Below are 26,196 nucleotides of genomic sequence, written 5' to 3'. Positions count from 1 at the left end.
TAAGATTTTTAAAGTGCTCATTATACAACAGTAATTTTTATATGGTGTTTTTAAAATACAGAAGTGTAAACTATTCTTTTGATATACTTTTTTATTACTCTGGCTTTATAAATATTTTGTAATTTTTGGTAGGCAAGTCCCTCTTCCTTCTCATGCTACATTGTATGCTTTTTAAAAAAAGTTTAGTTAGTTGGCTATTCCTAAACTTCTATTCTTCCATTTAAATTTCAAGGCATTTTTCTTGAATATGCTTGTGCTTTCTTTATTTAAATTAGTCTGACAAAATGCTAAAGAGATGCTGACTATGGTGTAGTATAGATGATTATTTGGGGATAAGCAGGTATGACTTGCTTGGATCTGATGAAACTTGATGCTGTTTGTGAGAATAAATAGGTGTCCCGGTTTACTGTTCACTTGTCTGTAGTATAGAAGCTTGTTTTTCCCCTTCTTCATATTGTGTTTGTTTTCTTTCTCTTTTGTTTTTATATCTTCTACCTCTCTGCTTGATTTACTAGTAATGAATGGCAGAAGATCATGAAATTAATATAATTCTTTTGTTGTCATTGTTTGGTCTCTATCCTCTTCCATCATCCTACCTTCCTTTTAAAGTACTGCTTTTAACCAAACTAATCTGTGTGCTTCTGCACGCAGTAGACCTTCAGTTTAATTTTATTTATATACTGCTGCATGAAAACATTTCTTTTTGGATCATTGCATTAATTCTTTTTGTATAGTAACTTTCCACATCCCTGAAGGCTTGAATGAAATTAAGATCTTCTAATTTCTTAGACTTTGAAAACTTCAGGAAAATATTGGTGTAAGTAATATTATAGAATTAAGAATTTTGGCTTTGCATACATATATTCTGAATTGATATCTCTGTTTTGTCACTTAGAGCTGTTTGATCTTGAACAACTTGCCAAATGTCTTTATGCCTCAGTTTCTTTATGTGTATGTAGGTATATTGCATAGCCTCACATACAGTAGGAATCCAGTAAAGATTGTATTTATTTATTCAGTTAGTAAGTATTGAGCAGCTTCTATGTGTTGGCCATTGTAGTAGGCACCAAAATTAGAAGAAACAAAAATCATTGCTCTCTTGGAGCTTACTTTATGCTTGGGGAGGAAAATAAAAAATGAGATCTTCAGTACATCAGATGTTGCAAAGTGGTATGGAGAAAAATAAAGCAGGGAAGGGGTGCTGGAGGATGAGTACTCTCTTAATAAGGAAGTCATGAACGGCCTCTCTGCTATGATGAGACTTTTGAAAGCAGGCCATTTGGATATTTAGGAACAGCAAGAGAAGCAGTGTGGCTAGCGTAAAGGATGGGAGAGGTAGAGATGAGGTCAGAAAGATACAGGGTCTCATAGTTCATTAAGTGATTTTAACCTTTGCTCTGAATATGATGTGGATCCTTTGGGGTAGTGACATGACCTAATTTACCTTCCAAAAGTTAAAGCTCCGTTTTTGGGAATGGGCCATTGTGGGGCAAGGGAGAACAGTAGGGAAAACATTTTAGGAGGCTATTGCAATAAGTCATGAAAATAATGAAAAGTGATTAGAACCTGGATGTATTTTATGGGAACTGTTAACTTTTATTAAAAAATATTTTCTGCCTTGATAGTAATATAATTTGTTTGGACATAATCTTATCTTTTTTTTAAGTTATTCAGAATTTTGTACTAAGTTTCAAGTATATAAATGCAGAGATACTTAAAATTTGTGTTATAAATTCATTTCCTGTAGTTTGCATATTTTTCCTTAATCTGGTAATGGCAAACACCTCAGTTAAGCAAACAAGGGATCAATTTTCTTGTAATTGAAATTTTAAATTCTAGTTTGTGAGTATGTATATACTTACTTTTAAAAATTCCACTGATGAAAATTGTAATAATCTAAGGTGATATCAGTATGAGCCACAAGTATTAAAGGAGAGTGATGGCAGTATTTCTGTAGGTCTTCAGCGAAGAAACTATAATTGATTCTAAAAGCACTTTGGAATTATTAAACAAAGTATTACTTTTAAATAGAATTATGCATTGATTAATATTATTAAAACAACTTATGTTGCCTACTTTACATTTTCCAGGAACATCATTTACAGCGAGCTATTTCAGCACAGCAAGTGTTTAGAGAAAAAAAAGAGAGCATGGTCATTCCTGTTCCTGAGGCAGAGAGCAACGTCAACTATTACAATCGCTTGTACAAAGGAGAGTTTAAACAGCCAAAACAGTTCATTCATATTCAGCGTAAGTTTGTTAATTTATTGTTTTCTGTTTGTAATTTTAAATTGATCAACCAGTGAAAATCTTTTCTTTTGCCCAAAGAGATTTTAATTTTTCAATTCATACCCACTGATGAATAGAAATGTTAAACATTAAAGAATAAAATCTTTCTGTGCTTACATCTGAACTTGGAGATCGTTTTGAGTTTTACTAGCATTTGGAACATTTGATGTTTATGTAGTATAGGATTTTGTATAGCACTTACACTTTGTTACACAGCTAAAAGGTGGTGGATTTCCATACCCAAATGAGATTTACTTTTAAAAGCCCAGTGGCCCTAATGCCTAGCAGTAGAGATGAGACATCTGAAATTTTTCAGAATTAGATCCTACTCCTCTATCTTCATCTAGTTTTTATAAAATTTTGTCTAATTCTGTTTCTTTAATATTCTGTTTTCCTCCCACTGTTACTGTTTAAATGATCACCATCTCTAGCCTTAAAATTGTTTCAGTAATCTCCTGTTGCATTTACTGCCTTCTTATGTCTCATCCTTAGATCTTTTAATCTATCTTCTGTCCACAAAGTCAGTCTGCACTGGATTAGTTTTCCTAGTCAGTCTGATCAAATTATGCTCTTGATTAAAATCCTACTGTTTTTTATTGTCTACAGTAGGAGTTTTCAGCTGATTCTGCAGACACATACTAATGTCTTGGTGTCTTGTCTGGTATATAAAAAAAATACTGGATAGCTTATTAAAATAGAGATTGCAGGGCTCAACTTCTGGCCTACCTGAAGTACCTGCCTGTCTGAGAATCTCTTGGTGTACAGCCTGGTGGTGTGTATTTTTTCAAATTTCCTCAAGTAATTTTGAAACATCATCAATTTAAGACTGACTATAACATAGACTTTTTCGTTGATTCTTAGATGCACCTTTTTCATCTTTGAAATGAAATTGCATCTTAAATTGCTGTTGTGCAGGACTGAAATCTTGTTCTGCTAAAGAGAATTTTGCATGTTTCTGCCAAGCATTTGAGGACACTGCCAACCTGAGACCACCTTAGTCTTTGCTTTTGTTTGTTTGTTTGTTTTTTGAACCACAGTATTAGTTAGCTTTAATTCAGGCTATTGATCTGCTTGGAGTTTAAATCCCAGGGGGAGATTTTTTTTCTCCCCTTCTACCTAAGAGCAAGTTGAGAAATATAAAGTTCTTTTCTGCATGCTAGTTTATTTCTTTAATCGTATGCTGAGAGTATAGCCCCTTGTAATGTAGCTTTGTGCAAGAGTATTCTGTTCTATTAAACTTATATTAAGACCCAAGTGTAAGGTTTTTTTCTTTCTTGTGTAGTATTGGTGCATCTTGTAATTGATGGCAGTTTCAATTTGATAGAATTCAATGATAGTCAGATTCTCTAGTATGGATATAGGGTCCCTTGCGATTTGTTTCCTGCCTTCTCTTTTAATCTCATTTCCTTTTGCTCTTCCCTTCACTCTCTGAAAATTACCCACATTTGCCTTATTTCACACTTCCTTGCATGTGCTATTGAAGTCTTTCCTTTCCTGTAGCTCATTTAAGACCCAACTGTCTTGTGAAGTTTATCCTACCTCATTCTACCTCTCTTCTTTGCTTATCATAGTGTCTTGTACATACCTCTATTAGAGGACTCACCATATTCTATTGCAATTATTTGTAACCATTCTTTCTCTCCTTTTAGACTGTGAGCTCCTTGAGGGTAGGAGATATGTTTTCTTTTGTATCTTCAGAGTAAAGTGGTTGGCTTGTCATATGTTCAATAAATGACGTGTTTATTGGCTGAATTGTTTTAAAATGGCTTTTAAAAAGCCCTTTTGTAGAACCATTTTCTAGAGCTTCTTTTGTCTGAAGCATTCCAGAGAAACACACATGCAAAAATTATTTATGTGATTTGTTTCCTCTGTGTTCTTTGGCTTTGAGTCCGTTAAGTTTGCTTTTATCTTGTATCAGTTAGGAAGGGGACAGCTGTTCATGATAGGAATTTTAAGGATCCCTCTTAAGCCAAAGTATCAGTTGTTTTGTATTTTAATAATGGTGGAGCTAGACAGCAGGACAATTTGTAAAAACCGTTCTTAGAAATCAAGAACTAAAAATTTGGTGTAACTCAGCTGGATCAGGCCCATTGAATACAATAACCATTATTTTTGTGTTGGTTCTTTCATTTCATTTCATTCAGTTATTGTAAAAATGGAATAAAAATAATAGAAAATTATTTTAATTTTCATTTTTTTCTCTTTGTCAGCATATACTACATACTGTACTATACAATATCATACTGTACATAAAATTTTCTGTTCTGTTTTCTCTCTTCATACTTTGTTTCTCGGGTTTTTATAGCCTGTCATTTTTATGTATATATATAATTTTCCATCATATTGATATTCCAAAATTTCCTCACTTACATGCCTATTATTGGACTAAAGGTTATCTGTGCTAAATTATAAATTCATGTTATTATTGACTTTTTTCGAGGAAGAAAAAAGGAAGTCTTTCAAGGAAGACTTAAAATCTTTTTTTTACATAATTTCTTGCTAAGCCCTTAGATAGAAGGAATTTCAGGAAATATCACTCTAGATTTTTTCTTTTCTTCTTTTACTGATAAATTTGAAAGAATCCCTATTTGCCTGGCTTGGAAAAAAAAATTGTATAATTGCCATAATAGGGTGGCCTAATTGAGGCTCATCACATTGCCTGGGCTTTGGCAGAAATCTCCTTATTGCTTTAGTCTTGATACCTTCCAAACCATTATCCATACTGCTGCTATTGTGATTACTACCCATTTCAGAATTTTTCAATGACTCTTTGTTGCCCACAGGACAAAATTTTAAGATGTTTTTATGATGTATAAGGCCCTTCTTTGTGTCTGCCCAGCCACATTTTCCTGTGTGTTCTTCCATTATGACACCAACCTTATTGAAAGGAACTATTTGAGGATCTTTTTCCTCCTCTAGACCATAAGCTTCTCAGGAGCAGGAACTCCATCTCATTCACTTTAGTATTTTTATTACCCAGTACAGTCCCAAACTATAGTCTCAATATACTTTTTCTCCCCTAATTTCTCTAACCCTTCATGCTTTAAGCTACAATAATAACAAATTCCTTGCAACTCTTTGACTTATGCCTTATTTTCTCATGTATTCACAAAGCCCTTTTTATTCTCCACTTGTTAAAATACAATTTGCCTCTAAGATTACTTTTGGGAGCTTCTTCCTGACTTCTTTCAGCATTGTTCTTGGCATTATTTATATCAAGCCCTCTTGTGTCACCTTTATTGTGGCAGTGACCACCTTAAGTTGTGATTATTTGCCCTTTGTTGCCTCACTAAGCTATAAAGTTCATTAAGAGCAGGGACTTTTTTTTCTTTGGATTTTACTGCCTAATGTAGTTAGGTATGCAATTAAATATTTGTTGAGTAAATAAAAGAGTGAATGAACTGATAGTTGAAGAAAAAAGCGTATACTCTATGGCATTTTTAAGACATCAGTATTGTAGGTCTCAAAATTGTACACAGAATCAGATAGAAAGCTAAAATTATTAGTGCATAGAGTAAAACTGAGAGACCTGTTGTGTGGCATCTAATAGCAAGTTAGAAATTAAAAGGTGAGTTCTGTTATTCACCAACTCTGTCGTTTTAGGGCAGAAAGTGCTAGGAAGGAGTTGGGAATGAATGACCCCAGTGTGGTATGGGTATGGGTTAAACCTTCTTATTCCTTCCTATCCCTTACAGCAGCAATCCCCAACCTTTTTTGGCACCAGGGACCAGTTTCATGGAAGACAGTTTTTCCACAGCTGGGGGTTGAGGGAGGGAAGTGTTGTTTCAGGATGATTCAAACACATTACATTTATTGTGCACTTCATTTCTATTATTATTACATTTTCACTTGCCACTCACTGGTAGGGTTTTGATATGAGTCTGCAAGCAATTGATTATTATGGTCTCTGTGCAGTCAAACCTCTCTACTAATGATAATCTGTATTTGCAGCCGCGCCCCGTCACTGCCTCAGCTCCACCTCGGATCATTAGGCATTAGATTCTCCTAAGGAGCATGCAACCTAGATCCCTCACATGCACAGTTTATAGTGGGGTTTGCTTTCCTATGAGAATCTTAATGTTGATGCTGATCTGATAGGAGGCGGAGCTCAGGCTGTGATGCGAGTGATGTGGAGTGGCTGTGAATACAGATGAAGCTTCCCTTGCCGGTCACTAACCTCCTGCTGTGCAGCCCAGCTCCTAATAGGCCACGGACTGGTACTGGTCTGGGGATTGGGGACTGCAGCCTTACACTACCAATTCTCCATAGTCACCCATGTTGCTATTCTGTGGGACTTTAAATTTAATCACAGCACATTGGGGTGTTCTCACCAGGTTAGAAGCATCTTGAAGGTACCATAGTCTTTGATGACCCAAGATATTCAGACTCTTCCTCATTTATACCGATTCTACACACTAGTCATTTGTGTACCACATGCAGAGAAAAATACTACCTATTTTATGTTATAACAACATTTACTTTAGATACCTAAACCCAGATGTTTTTTCATTCCTTTTGTAGTTCAATAACTTCAGGAACCAAGCTTTTCTTCTTAGGGAAACAACTTCGTTTACATTTTAGTACGTTATTTATTTGATCTCCCATTACCCCTTTTATTTAATATGATAATATTTTACAGTTGACATTAAGTATCTCAGAATTTTAGAACATGAAGGAACTTGAGATACTGTTTTATAAGTATTCTGAAGTTAATTTGTGTCAGTTTTGAACTCAGTTAAATGGTTCCTGGTGGTAGAACTCTTGTTTCGTGTTTTGAAATGAAGGTTCACTTCCCCTTCTCACTGCATTACACCTGCAAATACAGATCAGTAGACCATCTCACCTGCTGGACTGAAAGAAAGGAGAGTTTAGGGGAAAGGATAGTTGGGGTAACTTGTTAATCTGTCAGGCTGGGAGAGGATCTCACCGAAAGGGAATTATACTGTTTGTGTCTGTTTTCAAGATCTTAAGCCCTTGGAAGGTACTTGTCTGTGTGTGGATACTGCTGTACACATTAGTACACTTGAAGCTGGCTCCTTCTCAGTCTGATAAAACTGACCATTGTCAAGTCTGCATTAGAAAAGAGAAAAAATTATAGTTAACAGTGTCAAGTGGACCTGTATATTCCACTAGGTTTTCAGCAACAATGAACTAGATACTGGCCTAACATCCAGCTTCAGTCTCATTATCCTTGGAATGTCCTTTGATAGTCTCTCCATTAAACAGAAATTATAATTGGCCTTTTGCTTGGTCAGGGCAAACATGTTTTGATTGGAAAGAGTTGGAAAGGATCCAGAACAAATGATGAACATTGTTTTGTTTATACAGTAAAACTTCTAATGACAAGGATGCATTCTAGGAACATAATTTTCTTGTAAAAATGCCACTGAATGTGTATTAAGACATAAAATTGAGCACAAATTCCATGAAGTGACATCACACATTGCAGTAAGTACTGGGAAAACAGTACCACAAGTATAGAAGCAGATTGTATCAGGTTTATGAAGAACACATTCTGGATCCCCAGTTGAGGTGATGAGAGGGATGATTACAGGGACAGTGAACAAGGCCAGGCCTGGAAGGCAGCCCACATTCAGATCAGCTGGCTCTAAAGATCTTCCCCTCAGATGGTGCAGAAGTTGTAACCATCTCCTATCCTTGGGCAAAATTGTAAGTGTGAGTACTGGGGCTGAAATGGTAGTATCTGGGTAGTTACTAATCCATGAAGAAGGAGGAGCCTCCAGACCCTAAAGATATTAGATGTTAAAGTAATGCCAGGTATTTTGTGAAAAGGCAAAATAATCATTTGGTAGTCTGAGGTGGAGCTATGAAAGAGGTCTGAGTGAAAGGAGAGTTCCCCTTCAGCCTACGTGCATTTACTTATGCCCGCTATTAAGAAAAGAGAGAGATTTACAATGACTTGGAGTAAAATCGCAGCACAGTGCATTAAAGATCATTAAAGAATTTACGTTATCATAGTGAGCAGTGAGATTTCATAACTGATTTTTTAGGAGACATTTCCCAGATGTTCAGGTAAATGTTTCTTTCAAAGTAATATCACTGGGATTCTGAGCTGAATGGCATTGTAGAAGTAGTGTCTTTGGAATATACATAATTACCAAGTTTTAGATAGAATTTTTTTTCCTTCTAGCTTTAATTCATTATGGAAATATAATTTTTCTTTTTTTTATATAATTTCTTAAATTTAAAAGATTAGAGGCTTGGAAAAGGATTTTTGTCTTCTAAATTTGAAAAACTATAATTTTAATATATTTCATTTAAATTGATAATTTTCATGAACAATTATACATTTCTTGCCCAAAGGTGTTTGTTTACAGTTATAATCAATGTGTATACATAGTTTTTTAAAAATAATAAGCTTTATTTTTTAATGCAGTTTTAGGTTCACAGCAAAATTAAGCAGAAATTAGAGTTCCTGTGTATCTCTTGTCTGCGCACACATGCGCACGCACACCCTCCCTCACTGTCAACATCCCATACCCTGTGTTTCACTCAGTCTCTTTTTGTCTTAGCCTGGCTAGAGGCTTATCGATTTTATTGGTCTTTTCAAAGAACCACCTTTTGGTTTCTTTTTCTTTTGGTGTTGATTTCCTATTTTCACTTTTATTGATTTCTCCTCTAATTTTTATTTCTTCTCATCTGCTTACATTGGATTTAATTTTCTTTTTGTAGTTTCCTAAAATGAAAGCTTAAATTATTGATTTTAAATTTTATTCCTTCCTAATATATGCACTCAGTACTATAAATTTTCTTCTAAACACTGCTTTCTTTGCATCCTATAAATTTGGATAAGTTATATTTTCATTTTCATTTAGTTCACAATATTTTTAAATTTCTCAAATTACGGTGTATTTATGACCCAGAAGATAGTCTGTCGTGGTGAATATTCCAGGAGCTTGAGAAAATGTGTATTCTGCTCTTGTTGTATGCAGTATTCTGTAAATGTCAATTAGATCAGTTGACTGGTACTGTTCAGTTTAAGTAAGTCCTTACTGATTTCTGCTTGCTGAATCTGTCCATTTCTGACAGTGGGATATAAAAGTCTCCAACTATGATAGTGAACTCGTCTGTTTTTCCTTGCAGTTCTATCAGTTTTTGCCTCACATAGTTTATTGCTCTGTGTTTAGGCACATACACATCAAAGATTGTTATGTCTTGGAGTATTGACTCTTTTATCATTATGTAATGTGCCCCTTTATCGCTGATAACTTTCCTTACTGTGAAGTCTACTCTGTCTGAAGTGATTATAGCTACTCTGGCTTTTATTTGATTGGTATTAACATGGTATATCTTTATCTCTTTACTTTAATGTGTATGTGTTATCGTTATATTTAGAGTGGGTTTCTTGTAGACAACAAGTTGGGTCTTGTTTTTGTTCCACTCTGAAAATCACTGTGTTTTAATTAGTATATTTAGTCCATTGACATTTAAAGTGATTATTGATATATTAATACTTGGATTAATACTTATGATTAATGTTTGCCTTGCCTGTTAATGTTTTCTATTTGTTGCCCTTGTTCTTTGTTTCTGTTTTCTACACTTTTTCTACTCTTTGTGGTTTTGAGAATTTTATGATTCCATTTCCTCTCTTAGCATATCAGTTATACTTCTTTTTTTGTTTTTCTATACTGGTTGCCGTAGAGTTTGCACTATACATTCACAGTTAATCCAAGTCCACTTCATACATAGGACATACAAATATCTTATAATAACAAAATATTCCTAATTCCTCCCTCCTATTCCTTGTATCCTTGCTGCCATTCATTTTATATACACACACACACATGCACATACACAGTCATGCTCTGCTTAATGACATTTTGGTCAACAATGGACTGCATATACGATGCTGGTTCCATAAGATTATAGTGGAACTGAAAAATTCCTATTGCCTAGTGACATTGTAGCCATCAGAATGTTGTAACGGAATACATTACTCACATGTTTGTGGTGATCTGGTGTAAACAAATCTGCGCTCCCAGTTGTATAAAAGTATATAACACAGATAATTATGTATAGTACATAATACTTGATAAATGACTATGTTACTGGTTTGTGTATTTAGTTATTTTAGAGTGTCCTCTTATAAAAAAAAAAAAAGTTAGCTGTAAAACAGCCTCAGCCAGGTCCTTTGGAAAGTATTCCAGAAGAAGGTATTGTTATCATAGGATGTGGTAATTCCATGCTATTCCGTATACTACTGCCTCTGTATACCTTCCGGTGGGACAAGATATGGAGGTGGAAGATATTGATGATCCTGACCTTGTGTAGGCGCAGTGGACTATGTGTGTTTGTGTCTTAGTTTTTGATAAAAAAGATTAAAAAGCAAAAAACAAAAAAAAATTTTTTTAAAAACAGGAAAAAGCTTATAAGAATATAAAGAAATATTTTGTATAGCTGTACATTATGTTTTAAGCTGTGTTATCACAAAAGAGTCAAAAAATTAATAAAGTAAAAAAGTTACAGTAAGCTAAGGTTAACTTATTGTTGAAGAAAGAAAAATATTTTTTCTACATTTAGGGTAGCCTACAGTGCATTTCTTAGAACATTTCACTATCATTAAGCAATGCGTTACTATATTTATATATATGCTTCTGTGTAAGTAAAATGCATAAGCATACACAATTGAATACATTGGTGCTATTAAACAGTTATCTGTTAGATAATTAAGAATAAGAAAAATCAAATTTTTAATTTTATCTTCACTAATTTATTCTCCACATACTCTTCCTTTCTTTGAAGTAGACCTGAATTTTTTTGTTTCTATTCTTTTAGATCTGAATTTCTGACTCTCTCTCTAAAGAACTATCTTTATAATTTCTTGTAAGGCAGGTCTGCTGGCAACAAACTCCCTCAATTTTTGTTTGTCTGAGAAAGTTTTTATTTCTTCTGCACTTGTGAAGGATAATTTCACAGGGTACAGAATTTTAGGTTGGTAGTTTTTTTTCTCTCAATACTTTACATATTTCACTGCACTGTCGTCTTGCTTGCATAATTTCTGAGGAAAATCTGATGTAACTTCTTATCTTTGGTCTTTTGTAGGTAAGGTATTTTTTTCCTCTGACTTTTTTCAAGATTTTTTCTTTATCTTTGATTTTCTGATGTTTGAACATGATACGCCTGGGTATAGTTTTTTTTGGCTTCTATCTTGCTTGTTGTTCTTCGAGCTTCCTGAATCTCTGATTTGGTGTCTGACATTAATTTGGGGAAATTCTCAGTTATTGTTGCTTCAAATATTGCTTCTATTTCTTTCTCTTTTTCTTCTCCTGATATTCTCATTATGCATGTTTACAATTTTTAGAATTGTCCCACAGTTCTTGGATATTGTTTGTTTTCCAGGTTTTTTCTCTTTGCTTTTCAGTTTTGGAAGTTCCTGATGTCGTATCCTCAAGACCAGAGATTAAGCTGTGTCCAATCTACTAATAAGTCCTTCAAAGACATTTCTATTATAGTAATTTAGATCTCTATCATTTCTTTTTTATTTTTACTTTTTAGAATTGCTGTCTCTCTTGCCTACATTATTCATCTGTTGTTGCCTGTTGTCTACTTTTCCCATTAAAGCCTTAACCATATTAATTATAGTTTCTTGAAATTCGTGGTTGGAAAAGTACTACAACATTCCCGTCTTATCTAACTCTGGTTCTGACTCTAGTTCTTTAGACTGTTATTTGCCTCTTAGTATGCCTTATAAGGTAGATATGGTATACTTGGTAAAAGGAACAATGTAAATAGGACTTTAATGATGTAACAGTATGGTGTGAGTAGGAAGAGTGTTTTATAGTCCGATGGTTAGGTTTGTCTTTGGTGTGCCTGTGTCTTGGGACTGTGAACCTCACCAGTGCTTTTCAGTTGCTCCCACTCTTGGGTGGGACAGGATGCTAGAGGTAGCCAGAATTGGGTATTCCTGTTTCCCCACATGGAAGACTAGAGACAGATGGGATGGGTTGCATTTTCCCTTCCCCTGGGTCTGGTAGGTTCTGCTAAAACCCCAGCAGGTTGGGCTCTGGCAAGATATTTTCTCTGGAGTGCAGGCCTTATTAAGAACAGACTGCTCTGGCACATTTAAAGTTGCTTGCTTACCTTTCCTCTTCTCCTGCTTGAAGCACAATGAGATCCCCCCCCTCCCCAGCCAGTATTCATTGTGAGAACCTGGTGGAGCTCCTTAAAGATGAAACTTATAGAAGTGTGAGGGCCGAGGGCTGTTCAGTGACTGGGATGCCTGACATTTTTCTCTCTTAGACTTCTCCATACTGAGTCAGTTACAGTTTAGGTTTTCCAACCCTCCTTCTCCTCCCCCATTGGTTCTCATAAAGATTTCTGCTCCAGTAAGTTGTGATTCTCTGTATTCACCTGTCTCTCCAGTTTTGGGGGCAGTGGTTTACCCTGTAAGACCTCACTTCTAAGACAGATCTAAGCGTTAACTTTTCAGTTTGTTCAGCTTTTTACATGTTATTAAGACAGAGTGGCAACTTCTGAGTTCCTTGTATGCTGCCCCGGAAACCTGAAGTCCTATAGTAGTGAATTTTTAGGCAGTGACAATATTCAAGCAGAACTGTTGGCCAAGATGTTATGTTGGGAATTCAGGAATCTTACCACTGACTAGTGGAACCATTTCTGAAGGATCTAGAATTATAATGTCAGGTTGTTTTGAAGAGAAGATGGGAGTGGGACAATAAGATTATAATTTAATGAGGGGGACCCTAGCTGCAAATCTACCTCTTTCTTCTTCCTGAGGTACTTAATCATTTTATATTATAATGAACTATGTTATTTTATTAAATAGTTGGGGGCAGGAAGTATTTTTCATCTCTTTGATTACTTCATCTGACCTTATTCTAGTAGTACCTGGTATATAGTGTTAAATTCAACATTGGAATATTCATGAATTTTCTAATTTTCTGGAATATAAAATTTAATCTTTAAGAACAGCTACATTTGATATCTGTGTGTTAGAACTGGCTTAGATTTATATTAGAATACAAGAGATAGGTTCTGAGAAAGTTGTATTTAAGCATTTTTTTTTACTTTTTATCTTGACACAATTTTAATTAAATTTTTAAAATTTGCCCTAATTTCTAGTTTATGGAAAAATTGCAAGAATAGTATAAAGTATTCTCTATACCCCTTTGATTCACTGTATGTTAATATTTAATATTTGTTTTCTCTCTCTTTATATCTTCTTACTTTCTCTCAGTCACAATTACTTCTGAGTCTTTTTGTGCTTCATGCCATTGACATTTTTGGAGTACAAAAATACATAACATAAATTTACCCTTTTAACAAATTTTAAGTACACCTTACAGTATTGTTAACTATATGTACATTGTTATGTAACAGATCTCTAGAATTTTTTCATCTCGTAAAACTGAAACTCTATGTACCCATTGAACAACAGCCCCAACCTCCACCCCATCCCTGGCAACTACCATTCTACTTTTCGTTTTTTAAGAGTTGACTACTTTAGATACTTCATAGCAGTGGAAGTATGCCGTAGTTGTCTTTTTGTGGCTGGCTTATTTCATTTAGTGTAACATCCTCAAGACTTATCCGTGTTGTAGCATATGACAGGATTTCGTTCTTTTTTAAGACTGATAATATTTCATTGTATGCTTGTGTCATATTTTCTTAATCCATTCATCTGTCCAGTTGCTTTCACCTCTTGGCTATTGTGAATAATGTTGCAGTGAACATGGGTGTGCCCATTTTTTTCAAGATCCTGTTTTCATTTCTGTTGGATATATACCCAGAAGTGGGATTGCAGGATCATATGGTAGTTCTATCTTTAATTTTTTGAGAAACTGTTATCCCGTTGTTCATAAGGGCTGTACAATTTTATATTCCCACCAATAGTGCATAAGAGTTCCGTTTTCTCCACATCCTTGCCAACATGTGTAATTTTCTGTTTGTTTGATAGTGGCCATCCTAATAGGTAAGAGATGTTACCTCTGTGGTTTTGAGTTGCGTTTCCCTGATAATTACTGATGTCAAGTATCTTTTCATATGCTGGCCATTTGTATGTCTTCTTTGAAGAAATGTCTATTCAGATCCTTTGCCCATCTTTTATGTTGGCTTATTTGGTTTTTTGTTCCTGAGTTTTAGGAGTTCTTTATATATCCTGGATATTAATCTGCTGTTTGATACATGGTTTGTGAATATCCTTCCCATTCCTTAGGTTGCCTTTTTGATGTTGTTTCCTTTGCTCTACAAAAGTTTTAAAATTTGTGTAGTATCATTTGTCTGTTTTTCCTTTGTTACCTGTGCTTTGGTATCATATCCAAAAAAAAAAATCACTGTCAAATCCAATGTCATGAATTTTTCTTACTGTGTTTTCTTCTAGAAGTTTTATAATTTCAAGTCTTATGTTTAGATCTTTAATCCATGTTGACTTTTTTATATATGTTGTAAGGTAAGCATCCAACTTCATTCTTTTGCATGAGGATATTCAGTTTTCCCAGGATCATTTGGTGAAGGGACTATCTTTTCCCATCTTGGCCCCCCTGTCAACCATTTGACCTTATATCTGAGGGTTTATTTCTGGGCTCTCTGTTCTGTTCCGTTGGTCTATATGTCTGTCTTTATGCTGGTACCATACCGTTTTGATCACTGTACTTTTGTAAATATGTTTTAAAATCTGTGTGTTTTTAAGTGAGTTGTTTTATATCTCTGACAGCTGGTTTTTGAAAAGAACTTTTAGTGAAATCTTTAGCAGAGAGTCTCTTTAGTAAAGGAAATTATTCATTGCCCTCCAATTTTTGTTTTATAAGCTTGAATTTTTCAGCTCTTTTGAAACTATTTCAAATCTTTCTGATACCTTCTGCAAAATAAATTTATATCGTTTTCTTTTTTTGTTTGTTTGTTTGTTTTTTGAGACAGAGTCTCACTCTGTCGCCCGGGCTAGAGTGAGTGCCATGGCCTCAGCCTAGCTCACAGCAACCTCAAACTCCTGGGCTTAAACGATCCTACTGCCTCAGCCTCCCGAGTAGCTGGGACTACAGACATGCACCACCATGCCCGGCTAATTTTTTCTATATATATATTTTTAGCTATCCATATAGTTTCTTTCTATTTTTAGTAGGGACGGGGCTCGCTCTTGCTCTGCCTGGTCTTGAACTCCTGACCTCGAGCGATCCACCTGCCTCGGCCTCCCAGAGGGCTAGGATTACAGGCGTGATCCACCGAGCCCAGTCAGGTATTCTTAATAGAGTTTCTTTTCCTCTATATATATTATTTTAAAATTAGTTTATACTGGTTAAGCTAGGTATTTCCTGAATACAAATGTCTAAATAAAAAAATTTGCCCTCATTCATACTTGTTGAGAGTGAACAAGAAAGATACTAGGTTTGAACGGAAAATGTGGGAGAATCTCAGATGGTACATAGGGATTACTGACCCAGAATATTTTTTTAAAACACAAAATTGTTTTTAGATTAACAAAAGAACATTATTTTTTTTAAAAAGATAATGCATTCAAATGATTGCAAAATAAAAATTATATGAAAACAAACTCATCCCTGTCCACCCTTCACTCCAGCCATCCTTCCCTTATAAGTAACCATTAATTCATGTGTTCTTTTAGGGTTTCATTATGCAAATTTAAGCACATAGGAATTTGTATTTTTATACTTTAACTTACACAAAAGTTAGCGTACTATATGCACTTTTTGGCACTTTGCTTTTTTGTGTGCATAAGAATATAGCCTGGAAATTATCCTATATTGGCATGTACAGCATGTCCTCATTCTTTTTTATTTTATTTTTTTACTACTGCATAATAATCCATTGTTTGGGTGTGCTAGATTATCTTCCAGTTTCTTATAAAAAGCAAATGGATTGTTTTCAGTCTTTTGTTATTTCAAATAGTGCTTTAGTGAATAACCATGAACAAACAATTTCGTAAAAGCATGGTTATATCTGTTACAGAAGTCGCCAAATAGCACTTTATAGGAATTATATCATTTTGTACTTCTGCTAGCAGTGTGAGAGAGTACTTTTTTCCCTACACCCTGATCAAAAGACTGCTTTTATTTTTTGGAATTTTGCTAGTCTGGTAGGTGAGAAATGATATACCTCAGTGTAGTGTGTTTTTTTTTTTTAATAACCTTTTTATTTTGTAAAGATTCTTGATTTATGGAAGAGTTGGCAAAGGTAGTATGGACATTTCCTATATACCTCTCATCCAGCTTTAGTTTCCTCTAATGTTATCACTTTGCATCACTGTGGTGCCTTTGTCAAAACTAAGAAATAATGTTGGTACGTTATTATTAACTAAACCCCAGACATTATCCTGATTTCTTTCAGTATTATTTCAATTTGGATTTCTTACTGAGTATCTTTTCATATGTTTAGGATCCATTTGCATTTCTATCTTCTGAACTGTTACTGTCCTTCACCCAGTTTTCTGCTGCCTTATTAGAAAGCAAAAGGGGGTGGGGGGTTTAGAATCTGAAAGAGAAAAGACTAAGAAAAAGCATAATTAGAGGGAGAATAAAATGTTCCTTATCTTTACACATCTGACTTTGTAAATCATTTTTAATCATTATTTTATTACGTGGGTCCTGTCTAATGTCATTAGGCTTTGTTCCCTCTGTAATGATGAAAATCCCTTACCTGAAAGATTCAGAATATTCACTTGCTCATTCTCATGGCCCATGGTTGTTACAACTGTCATTCCAACTAATTTTGGCCAATAGTATTTGTTATTTATATAAAATGTGAGTTTTTCAAAGTGAAAGAGGAGTGTAGTTAGGCTAGTCAGTAAAAAGACTAGGAATAATCCTGATTCCTGGGGCTTTTTTAAAGATCAGGTCGTCAGTGGACTTGGATCACTACACTACCTTGTAGAAAATGGCTTTGAACTTTTCTGCACTTTATTTGTAAATTGGTGGAGGTGGGGGTTGTGAATATGATCTCTGGCCACATTTTATAAATCTAGGAAGCCTGAGAGAATCAAAATGAAGAGTTCTAGTTATCAACGTTGAGGATCTCTTGGTAAGTCTCTAAGCTAAGCTTGGAGGCTAAGTCAGAACCTTGGAGAGCTCCAGGCAGACGAGGCGATTGTGCTTGGGTTGATCTGAACTCAGAAATATACTTAATATACTTGCTTTTCATTGGCTATCTTTGCAAGTTATTTGAAGCCTGAGGACCTTTAGAGTCCAATGTATTTCACATTAGGCACAAGTAATCTTTTAGAGCACAGACTGTGGGTTTAGAGCAGTAGTTCTCTAAATGTGGTCCAGTATCACTTGGGAACTTCTTAGAAATGCAAATTCATAAGCCCCACTCCAATTCTGTATCAGAAACTGGTGATCACGCCCAGCAATCTGTGTTTTAACAAGCCCTCCAGATGAGTCTGGTGAATGCCAGAGTTTAAGAAACACTGGTTTAAAAGCTTTGGTGATACTCATGTCAAGAAGGGACTTCTGAGTCTTTGTCAGATCTGTTGACCTCCTTAGGGTTAAGTATATGGGCTCATAGGAAGATGTTTTATTTGGACTGCTTCATAGTTCATAGGTCTGACTACTCTGAGCCCATTTTAGTGTACATTAGGTTCCATTTAACTGAAAGTTATAATATGTAATAACATTGATTCTAGACTTACTAATCAACTCTGTGTTTTTAAATGTGCATTTTATATATGTGCATATAACTTTATATGGTTCTGAAGATTTGTTCTGTTTGAAAGTGGATTTGGGGCCAGGTGTGGTGGCTCCTGCCTATAATCCTAACACTTGAGGAGGCACAACGTTGATTGTTACTGAATTCACTGGAGTAGTAAACATAGTTTTCGAAAATTATATGAGAAAGGAAATACAAAGTAGGAAGAGGAGATATACCAGTGAGTTTTTAAGTGACTGACACTCTTAAAAGAGTGAATAGCCTTTACAAACAAGGTATACTTGTGCTTCTTATTTAGTTGCCTACAATTAAAGGGATTAGATATTGACAGATAGTTTCCAGAAATAAACATTTATGAAATGTAAAGATTCAGTTTTTTGATTTATCTGTATCTGCTGCTTTTGACAGCCCAAATAAGTTTTCATTACTGCTGTTATGATTAGAAGGGTTTAATTTAGCTTCTGTGTGGTGCAGTGGGAAAAGTACTGAGCTCTATGAGTCTAGACCCTGAAACCTGTGCTCAGCTTGGCAAGGTTCTTAACCTTTCCATTTTCTGATCTGTAAGATAAAGTGTTTCCAGCTCTAAATTATGTAACTTTTGATTATACTTATTAACATGTACACTAACTAGTGTGGTCTGATCTTCACTTTAACTCTTTTCTTTTTTTAATAATACCCCACTAGTAGTGGTGTAGCAAAACTTTACTGCTACCCTCTTAGGATCTCTAGCTAGGCCTGAGAATTAAATTGACATAAGACAGATTAACAGGAGAAAAGCATACAGATTTTTATATCTACCCCATAGGAAAATGAAGACCCAAAAATTATATGGGCCCAAGTACTGGTAGACTAGGTTGAACAAAGTAACTAAATTATATGGGGAGACTAAAGAAAGATAAAAGTTATTTTAGCAAGATCTGTCCCAATTTCTCTTTGCCCCAACTCCCTATTTCTGGTGATAAGAATGGTTTTTTCCCCCCCTGTTATGGGTAAAGCATCTTTCACATGAGAATTTTATTCCTGCCTTCAGGAAGAAAAGGGGAGGGAGGTCAGTGTGCCCTTCTTGCACCTGCTGTTTTTTAAATGTCTTTATCTCAAAATAATCTTTATGCCAAAGTGGCATATTATGGGGTAACATTCTCTTACCTTTCAGTATAATAGAAGGAGAAAAAGTAGGAGGGAGGAGTACCGTGGAAGATTTGAAAGAGGGAGAAAATTCAAAATGGATTCCAGGAAATAGAAAAAACATTCTGAAAATGAGAAGTATACAAATTTTATTTTATGGCACCAAGATCTTTGCTTTACTAAATACTGCCTGAGTGATCATATTTAGTTATATAATCCGCCCCTGTCCCCCGGTGTTTTTCCACCAATATGAGGAAAGGGAATTACATGATTAATTGAACATCTGAGTTCTGGTCTGTGACTACCCTTAGGAACTATTAATTTTTAAGATTTTTACCCCCTGTTTACTAGAGAATAGTAACTACTGTGTAATTGGGGTAAAGCTAATTGGAGTCTGGGTCTCCTAGTATATCTTCATTTATTCTAGTTTTCCTCTTGACAAGTTGCACATAGATTAAAAAATTTTAAGACTCAGGAAGCACTTACTCTGGGCATCCCCTTTCCTTCTGTTTATTGCTAGTGTCTAGTATATTATAGACCTTCAATAATTTTCTTCAGAAAAAAATCAGCTCATAAGGGATTCTTCCTGCCTTTAGTGTTTACAGCCTCTTTATTTTCTCTTATTCCTTTGCAGAAGACAAGCAACTCTAGGTAAAAAATGTTCCCTAATAAAAATGGAGTAATTTTGGTGATTTAGAAAACATTTAAAATCAGGAATTACTATTTTCTTGTTTATATTTCTTTATCCATTTATTAAGAGATGTGAGAGAAGTCTATAAGGAATATTTTGACTCAGTGTAAGAAACAGCTGTCAAATAATACATCTGTCTGCTTCCTTCACTAGAAGTATTCAAGCTGGATTTGCCAGCCATTCCCCTCCACCCCCTGTTTTGTAACTTTATTATGATTTTTGAACAGTTTTTATCATGTTGACTGTGTTGGGTTTTTGTTTGTTTTTACAAGTTTATTACATGAACTAAGATGGGAGGAAAGAGGGTCTGCCTCTCTGGGCCTTGATCTTTGTTATATGGAACCCCAACTTCTTGCTCTCTAGAACAATATCTGCCTGGCCGCTTGGTCACACTGGCCAGACTTTGAAGCAATGCTCTTAAGAAGATTTCCTTACTCAAGATGAGGAACTACTCCTCCAACACATTTTTATTTTTAATCATATTTCTTTTGAATTTTTTGACTGCATTTTGTTTAAAATTTCTTCTTACTCAGGAGTCAGCTTTGTCCCTTGTGACTCATGGGTAGCGTGGAGTGGGGCTTCTACCATTGTTAGGTATTATGTTCTGTTCATGAGCACAGTACAGTTTCTCTTTAGGACTTGATGCAGACCAGCTTATTACTAGATGCGTTGTAGACCACACTGATGAACCTAGTTTTACCCATAGTTTTGAAAGATGTCTGCCACTCTACACTGGGTGGAAAAAAGAAATGCAAAGCCCTGTCCTTGGTCTTCCCATTTATAAACTGCTGTCCTGCAAGGTTTCAAAAGTGAGAATATGCACATAGGTGACCAGTGTATAGAACTTCTTTGGAAAATCTTCATATAAATTATATTTTCTGAACAAACATACCCATGGCCTGGTGTGTTCCTATTCCTTTAGTTCAGACATCTTTTTGGGGCCTATTAGTGTATACATTCAGTGTTTCTGTCTCCTTCCTAGTGAATTAATGTACATGATCCATGGATATGTCTGTGAATATTGATAGTGTATTCTCTAGTCACTTTTTCTGATGGCAGAAAGCTTTTCTTTCTCTTTGCCTTCATTCTGCCTAGGACTGACCTGGTGGGAAAGGCAGAATATGAGGGATTCTTGCAGACTTATTTTAAAAGGGTTTGTTCCTTTTTGAAGGGAAATTGAATTGTGCTCCTTAATAGCATACAGTATCCTGCAGTGAGGCAAGTCCCTGCAAAGAACTAAAATTTAGAAATAGGTCCCCAAATTAACCTCTATACTGCAAGTAACCAAAAGGAAGGTGACATATAGGCAGGCTGTTCCTCTAAATTAGGGAACAGAAGAAACCTAAACTGGATATAGTCATGTAATTCAAAAGATACAGTATAACAATTTATTGGAAGATGAAAAAATGATGTTGTAAACCTAATTAACCACAAGGTATGTGTGTTTACAAGTAAAGGTCAGTACTATCATCCTCAAAATGAGAGACTATGAGGCTTCTAGGACAGGAATTCCTCTTTGATCTTCATCTAGCTCTCTACCTGAGCACTTAATAAAATTGAATTACCACTAAATTCAAACATCTTTTGATTCACTTTGTAAACTATTTCTGCAATACATGTTGTAGGAAATGGATATTATTTCTGGACAATACTAAGTATCTCCATATTTTTTACAGCATAACAAGAAATGGTAGTAGGAAATTATGGAATAAAACCCTTGGGTACTTCTGGAAATGGATGGTGATGATGGTTGCAGCATAGTGAATGTACTTAGTACCATTTTTTTTTTTTGAGACAGATGTTGCCTGGGCTAGAGTGCCGTGGTGTCAGCCTAGCTCACAGCAACCTCAAACTCCTGGGCTTAAGCGATCCTCCTGCCTCAGCCTCCCGAGTAGCTAGGACTACAGGCATGTGCCACCATACCCGGCTAATTTTTTCTGTATATATTTTTAGTTGTCCATATAATTTCTATTTTTAGTAGAGACGGAGTCTTGCTCTTGCTTAGGCTGGCTTAGTACCATTAAATTATACACTTAAAATGATTAAAACGGTAAATTTTATGTGTATTTTACCACAATAAAAAATGCAAATTAAAATAACCTTTCTTGCTCTCCCCTTCCTCAAAACACATTGGAGGCAAATTGGGCATAAATAGTAATGTAGATGTTATATAATAATGTAGATAGATGATTGCCTGTGAAATATTATTGAGCATAGTAATGTAGATGTTATATAATAATGTAGATAGATGATTGCCTGTGAAATATTTTATATACATTTCCCTTATTTAATTCACTTACTGATTGGTAAGAATTATAAACAATGTTTCTTTATTTCCCCCAAAAGCTATAACATAGAGAATTTGTATCGTTTAAGATCTTTGATAAGAAAAATAATATCAGAACAGGTGATCGAAATAAAATTATTCCTTTTGTCCTCAGTCATACAGGTTTGTTATACAGTCTCGTGTAAAAATTGGGAAAAAGGGGAATGATGTCAGTACTACATGGAATTTGTCCTGGTTCTTTTATGATTTTTCCTCATCAAGGGGAGTTGAAATAGCAGGAAATGAATTAAAATCTTCAGTGAGGAGGGTCAAAGGCTTTAATTTGGTTGCTCCACATATAAGGGCCCATTCAACTCTATATTAAGAAAATTAAAGATGACTACCTGCACCTAGGGTTCCTTTACCGCAGAGGCACAACCTCAGTTCTGCAAAGCTCTCAGCTAGTGACAGGTTACATTTTCTCCTAGAGCCCCAACACAGTGTTCCATTCCATTCTGTTTTGTCTCAGCACCCACAGGCCAGCGATTCCATTCTATTATTTTTGTCCATTTTTAGTATCCCTTGAGATAGTAGGCAGCCACTCTGTAGCATACACACCCATATAATATAGCATTTACAGTTTGTTTGGACTCTGATAATAAAATTATATAGATTTTCCATAAATTTGTATTTTTGTACACAATTTTACATATAAAGGATTTTTTTAAGAACTTGTATCATGTTACAGCAGACATATCTGTACTTTTTAATAATAATGTAAATCAAATTATTATGGTCAGTTCTGAATATTGGTGAATAGCTCTTGTTCTTTGTCAGTTCATAAAAATAAGAAGGTATCTTATCTGGCCAAATTCAGACCTGAACTTTTCAAAGCTACAAAATCCTTAAGGATGATTTCATTTTTTATACAATAATAGATTGCTTGCTATTACCTCACATTCCTGAATATTTCAGACAGTATCTCTTTGATAACCTGCCATAAGATTGTTTTCTTTGTTGACGGATGTTGAATCCCAGGAGATAGCCAAGAGAAGAAACTGTGCCCCAAAGAGTGAAAGTTTGAAAATTGTACTTCCCTAGCAGTCTTTTCTTATCTTTCATATTCCCAGGTTTTCAGAAATGATTCTTTTTTCCTTTTTTCCTTACCCTAAACCAAGGGTTAGTAAATTTTTTCTATAAAAGACCAGATAGTAAATGTTTTGGGTACTGGAGGGGCCACAGTTGATCTCTAACACATTGTTTTTCTTCTTCCTTTCTCCTCCTACTCTTAATTATTTTTTAAATTATTCTTTATAAATGTAAAAGCCGTTTTTTACATTTTCACAGCCTTACCAAATACAAGCTGCAGGGTGGATTTGGTCCATAGGTCACAGTTTGTCTTTCCTTGAGATAGACTGTTTTAACTAAAGAAATAATTAGAATCCTCTGATGACTTCCTTAGAATCACTTTTCTTGCCCCAGAAAAGGAAAGACATGGGAAGAGAAATCATTCATGACATCAGTGTTATTACTCCTGGTCATTTGTTACTTTTCTTTTTTGCTTTAAATTAGAATTTTACATATATGGATTGAGAATAATAGAAAAAATTATTCCTGCATGTAACCTTGCCTGGATAGATGGCTATTGTCCCCCTCCTTCTTTTTACTATGAATTAATTTCAAATGTTTCCCCAATGAAGCCTTTGTGACTTTAAGTTTTATAAATTGAAAGCTCATTGAGTACAAATTAGCCTTAAAATAAGCCAGAGCAATAGATGTAGCAGCTCATACATGGGAAGTGTTAGCCTTCAGAGAGGCAGGAAGTAGTACTTTTTTTTTTTTTTTTGCAATACAGTATTACAGTTTCCAGTTAGTCATAGTTGAAACTTAAAGTATTTAAAAACCGTGACTTCTGTGTACACCAATTATTCAATTATTAAGAATATTAATATTAAAAAGACCTATAAAATTGTGTTGTACTTTACTTTCACTTCTGCTAAATTAAGAGGATAGTCTTGATCTATTAATGGAGTAGGGTTCAGTAATAATAGCAGTCTACCTTTTTATTTTTGACTTTTAGTGTCAAGCATTCAGCTTAATATTTTTTTTTCCCAGAATATTATGGGGGTACAAACATTTTGGTTATATGTAATGCCCTTTCCTTGCCCAAGCCAGGACTACAAGCATGCCCTTCCCCCATTACAGTACGCTCTGCCTCCATTAGTTGTGAGTTTACCCACCCCCCACACCCTCCCACCTGACCATCACCCAATGAATATTACCACCATGTGAGCACCTTAGTGTTGATCCGTTAGTACCAATTTGATGGTGAGTACAAGTGTTGCTTGTTTTTCCTTTCTTGATAGCTCACTTCGAAGGATGGGCTCAAGCTCTATCCAGGATAATATAAGAGGTGCTAGTTCACCATTGTTTTTTGTGGTTGAGTAGTATTCTGTGGTATATATATATCACATTTTATTCATCCACTCATGTATTGATGGACACTTGGGTTGTTTCCACATCTTTGCAATTGTGAATTGTGCTGCCATAAACATTTGAGTGCAGATGTCTTTATTATAGAATGTCTTTTTTGAACATTTACTCTGTATGTGGCACTATGATATGCACAAATTATTTCATTTAATTTTTATAAGAATCTTTTGAAGTAGGTACATTTATTGGCCTTGTTTTACAGACAATAATCTGTTATCCATCTCTATAATTTTGTCATTGCAAGAATGTTATATAAATGGACTTTATATAACCTTTTGAGATTGCCTTTTATTTTACTCCGATTTTCCAAGTTGCTGCATGTACCAATAGTTTGACCTTATTTATTGCTGGTATAATTCCACATTCTACAGTTTGTTTAACGCTTTGCCACTGAGTGACATTTGGGGTTTCCAATTTTCGGCTCTTATGACTAAAATTGCTATGAACCTTTGTGTGTATGTTTTTGCGTGAGCATAGTTTTCACTTCATAGATACGATTTTGCATAAATATATCTCAGTTTATCTGTTTATATTGATGGGCATTTATTTTTCTAATGTTTTGCTTCTATGATTAATGATACAATGAATGGCCTTGTACATGTCCCCTTGTCCACATTTATGAGAGCTTGTAGGCCCAAAAGTGGAATTTCTGGGTCATATAGAAAATGTATATTTAACTTTAGGTATTGCAGAGTTGCTCTCTAAACTGGTCATACCAGTTTATGTTTTCTCCAGTAGTGTATGTGAGTTCTTTTTAATCAACACTTGTCAAATTTTAAAATCTTTTTCAGTTTTATGGGTTTGAATTGGTATTTGTTGGTTTAAATTTGTCTTTCACAGATTACAGGTGAGGTTAAACATCTTTTTATGTAGATTACCTCTTCATATTTTTGGATAATTTTGTATTGAATTTTAAAAGGGATTCTTATATATTCTTAAAAATGTATTCTCTATGTTTATCTTTTTAAAAACTTTTATTATGGAATATTTTCAACATATTCAAAAGTAGAAAAAATAATAATAATGAACTGCCAAGTACTCATCATTTAACTTGGCCAGTACTGTTCCTCTATATTTATTCCTTTTCCTCCACCCCCATGATTTTATAGCCATCCCAACATTATTTCATTTGGGAATATTGAAACATAATCACAGTATTATTATCTAACTGTATAATATTAATATGTAATAATACTATTACAATAGTAATATCACACCACCCCTTAAACCCAGCATTTTGTTAGTATCATCAAATATTTAGTGTGCATGTTTCTTGCCTGTCCTATAGATTTATCTCTCTTTCTCTCATTTATCTCCCATTTTTAAAGTAGTTGATCCTTTTAAGTTGAGATCCAGAAATTTATAGGACAATTTAACTATACAAAAGAATTTAGAATTCTTTTGAATTGAGGTCAAGAGAATTTCCTTTTGGTATAACTGGTTAATCAGTCTCTTAAGACTCTTTAAATCAGGTATCAAGTATTTATCCTGCCTTTTCTATGAACTGTATCTCAGGATCTCTAAATGGTTGAGAAAGGGGAAGTTTCTCTTGATAGACATATTCCAGCTAAAATAAATCAAGGAGGAATGACAGAATGTCACTATTTTGCCACCTCTAATGAATTAATGGATCAGGGCGATGGTCATTACTAGTTTCTGACATCACAGTAGGAGAGACAACCAACAATTACATATT

General features: G+C 34.8%; 1 protein-coding gene across 1 annotated transcript in view; it reads left to right on the top strand.

Moving 5' to 3' along the window:
• Positions 1-26,196, top strand: part of EPC2 (enhancer of polycomb homolog 2) — a 114,632-nt gene that overhangs the window by 40,469 nt on the left and 47,967 nt on the right. The window contains exon 2 of the mRNA XM_045558707.1: positions 2,091-2,250. Within this exon, the coding sequence (XP_045414663.1) occupies positions 2,091-2,250 (160 nt within the window). The remainder of the gene's footprint in view (positions 1-2,090; positions 2,251-26,196) is intronic.

The sequence above is a fragment of the Lemur catta genome, chromosome 8, assembly GCF_020740605.2.
Source record: "Lemur catta isolate mLemCat1 chromosome 8, mLemCat1.pri, whole genome shotgun sequence".
Classification (NCBI taxonomy): domain Eukaryota; kingdom Metazoa; phylum Chordata; class Mammalia; order Primates; family Lemuridae; genus Lemur; species Lemur catta.
The sequence above is the reverse complement of the archived record's forward strand: the minus strand, read 5'-3'. Positions and strand labels throughout refer to the sequence as shown.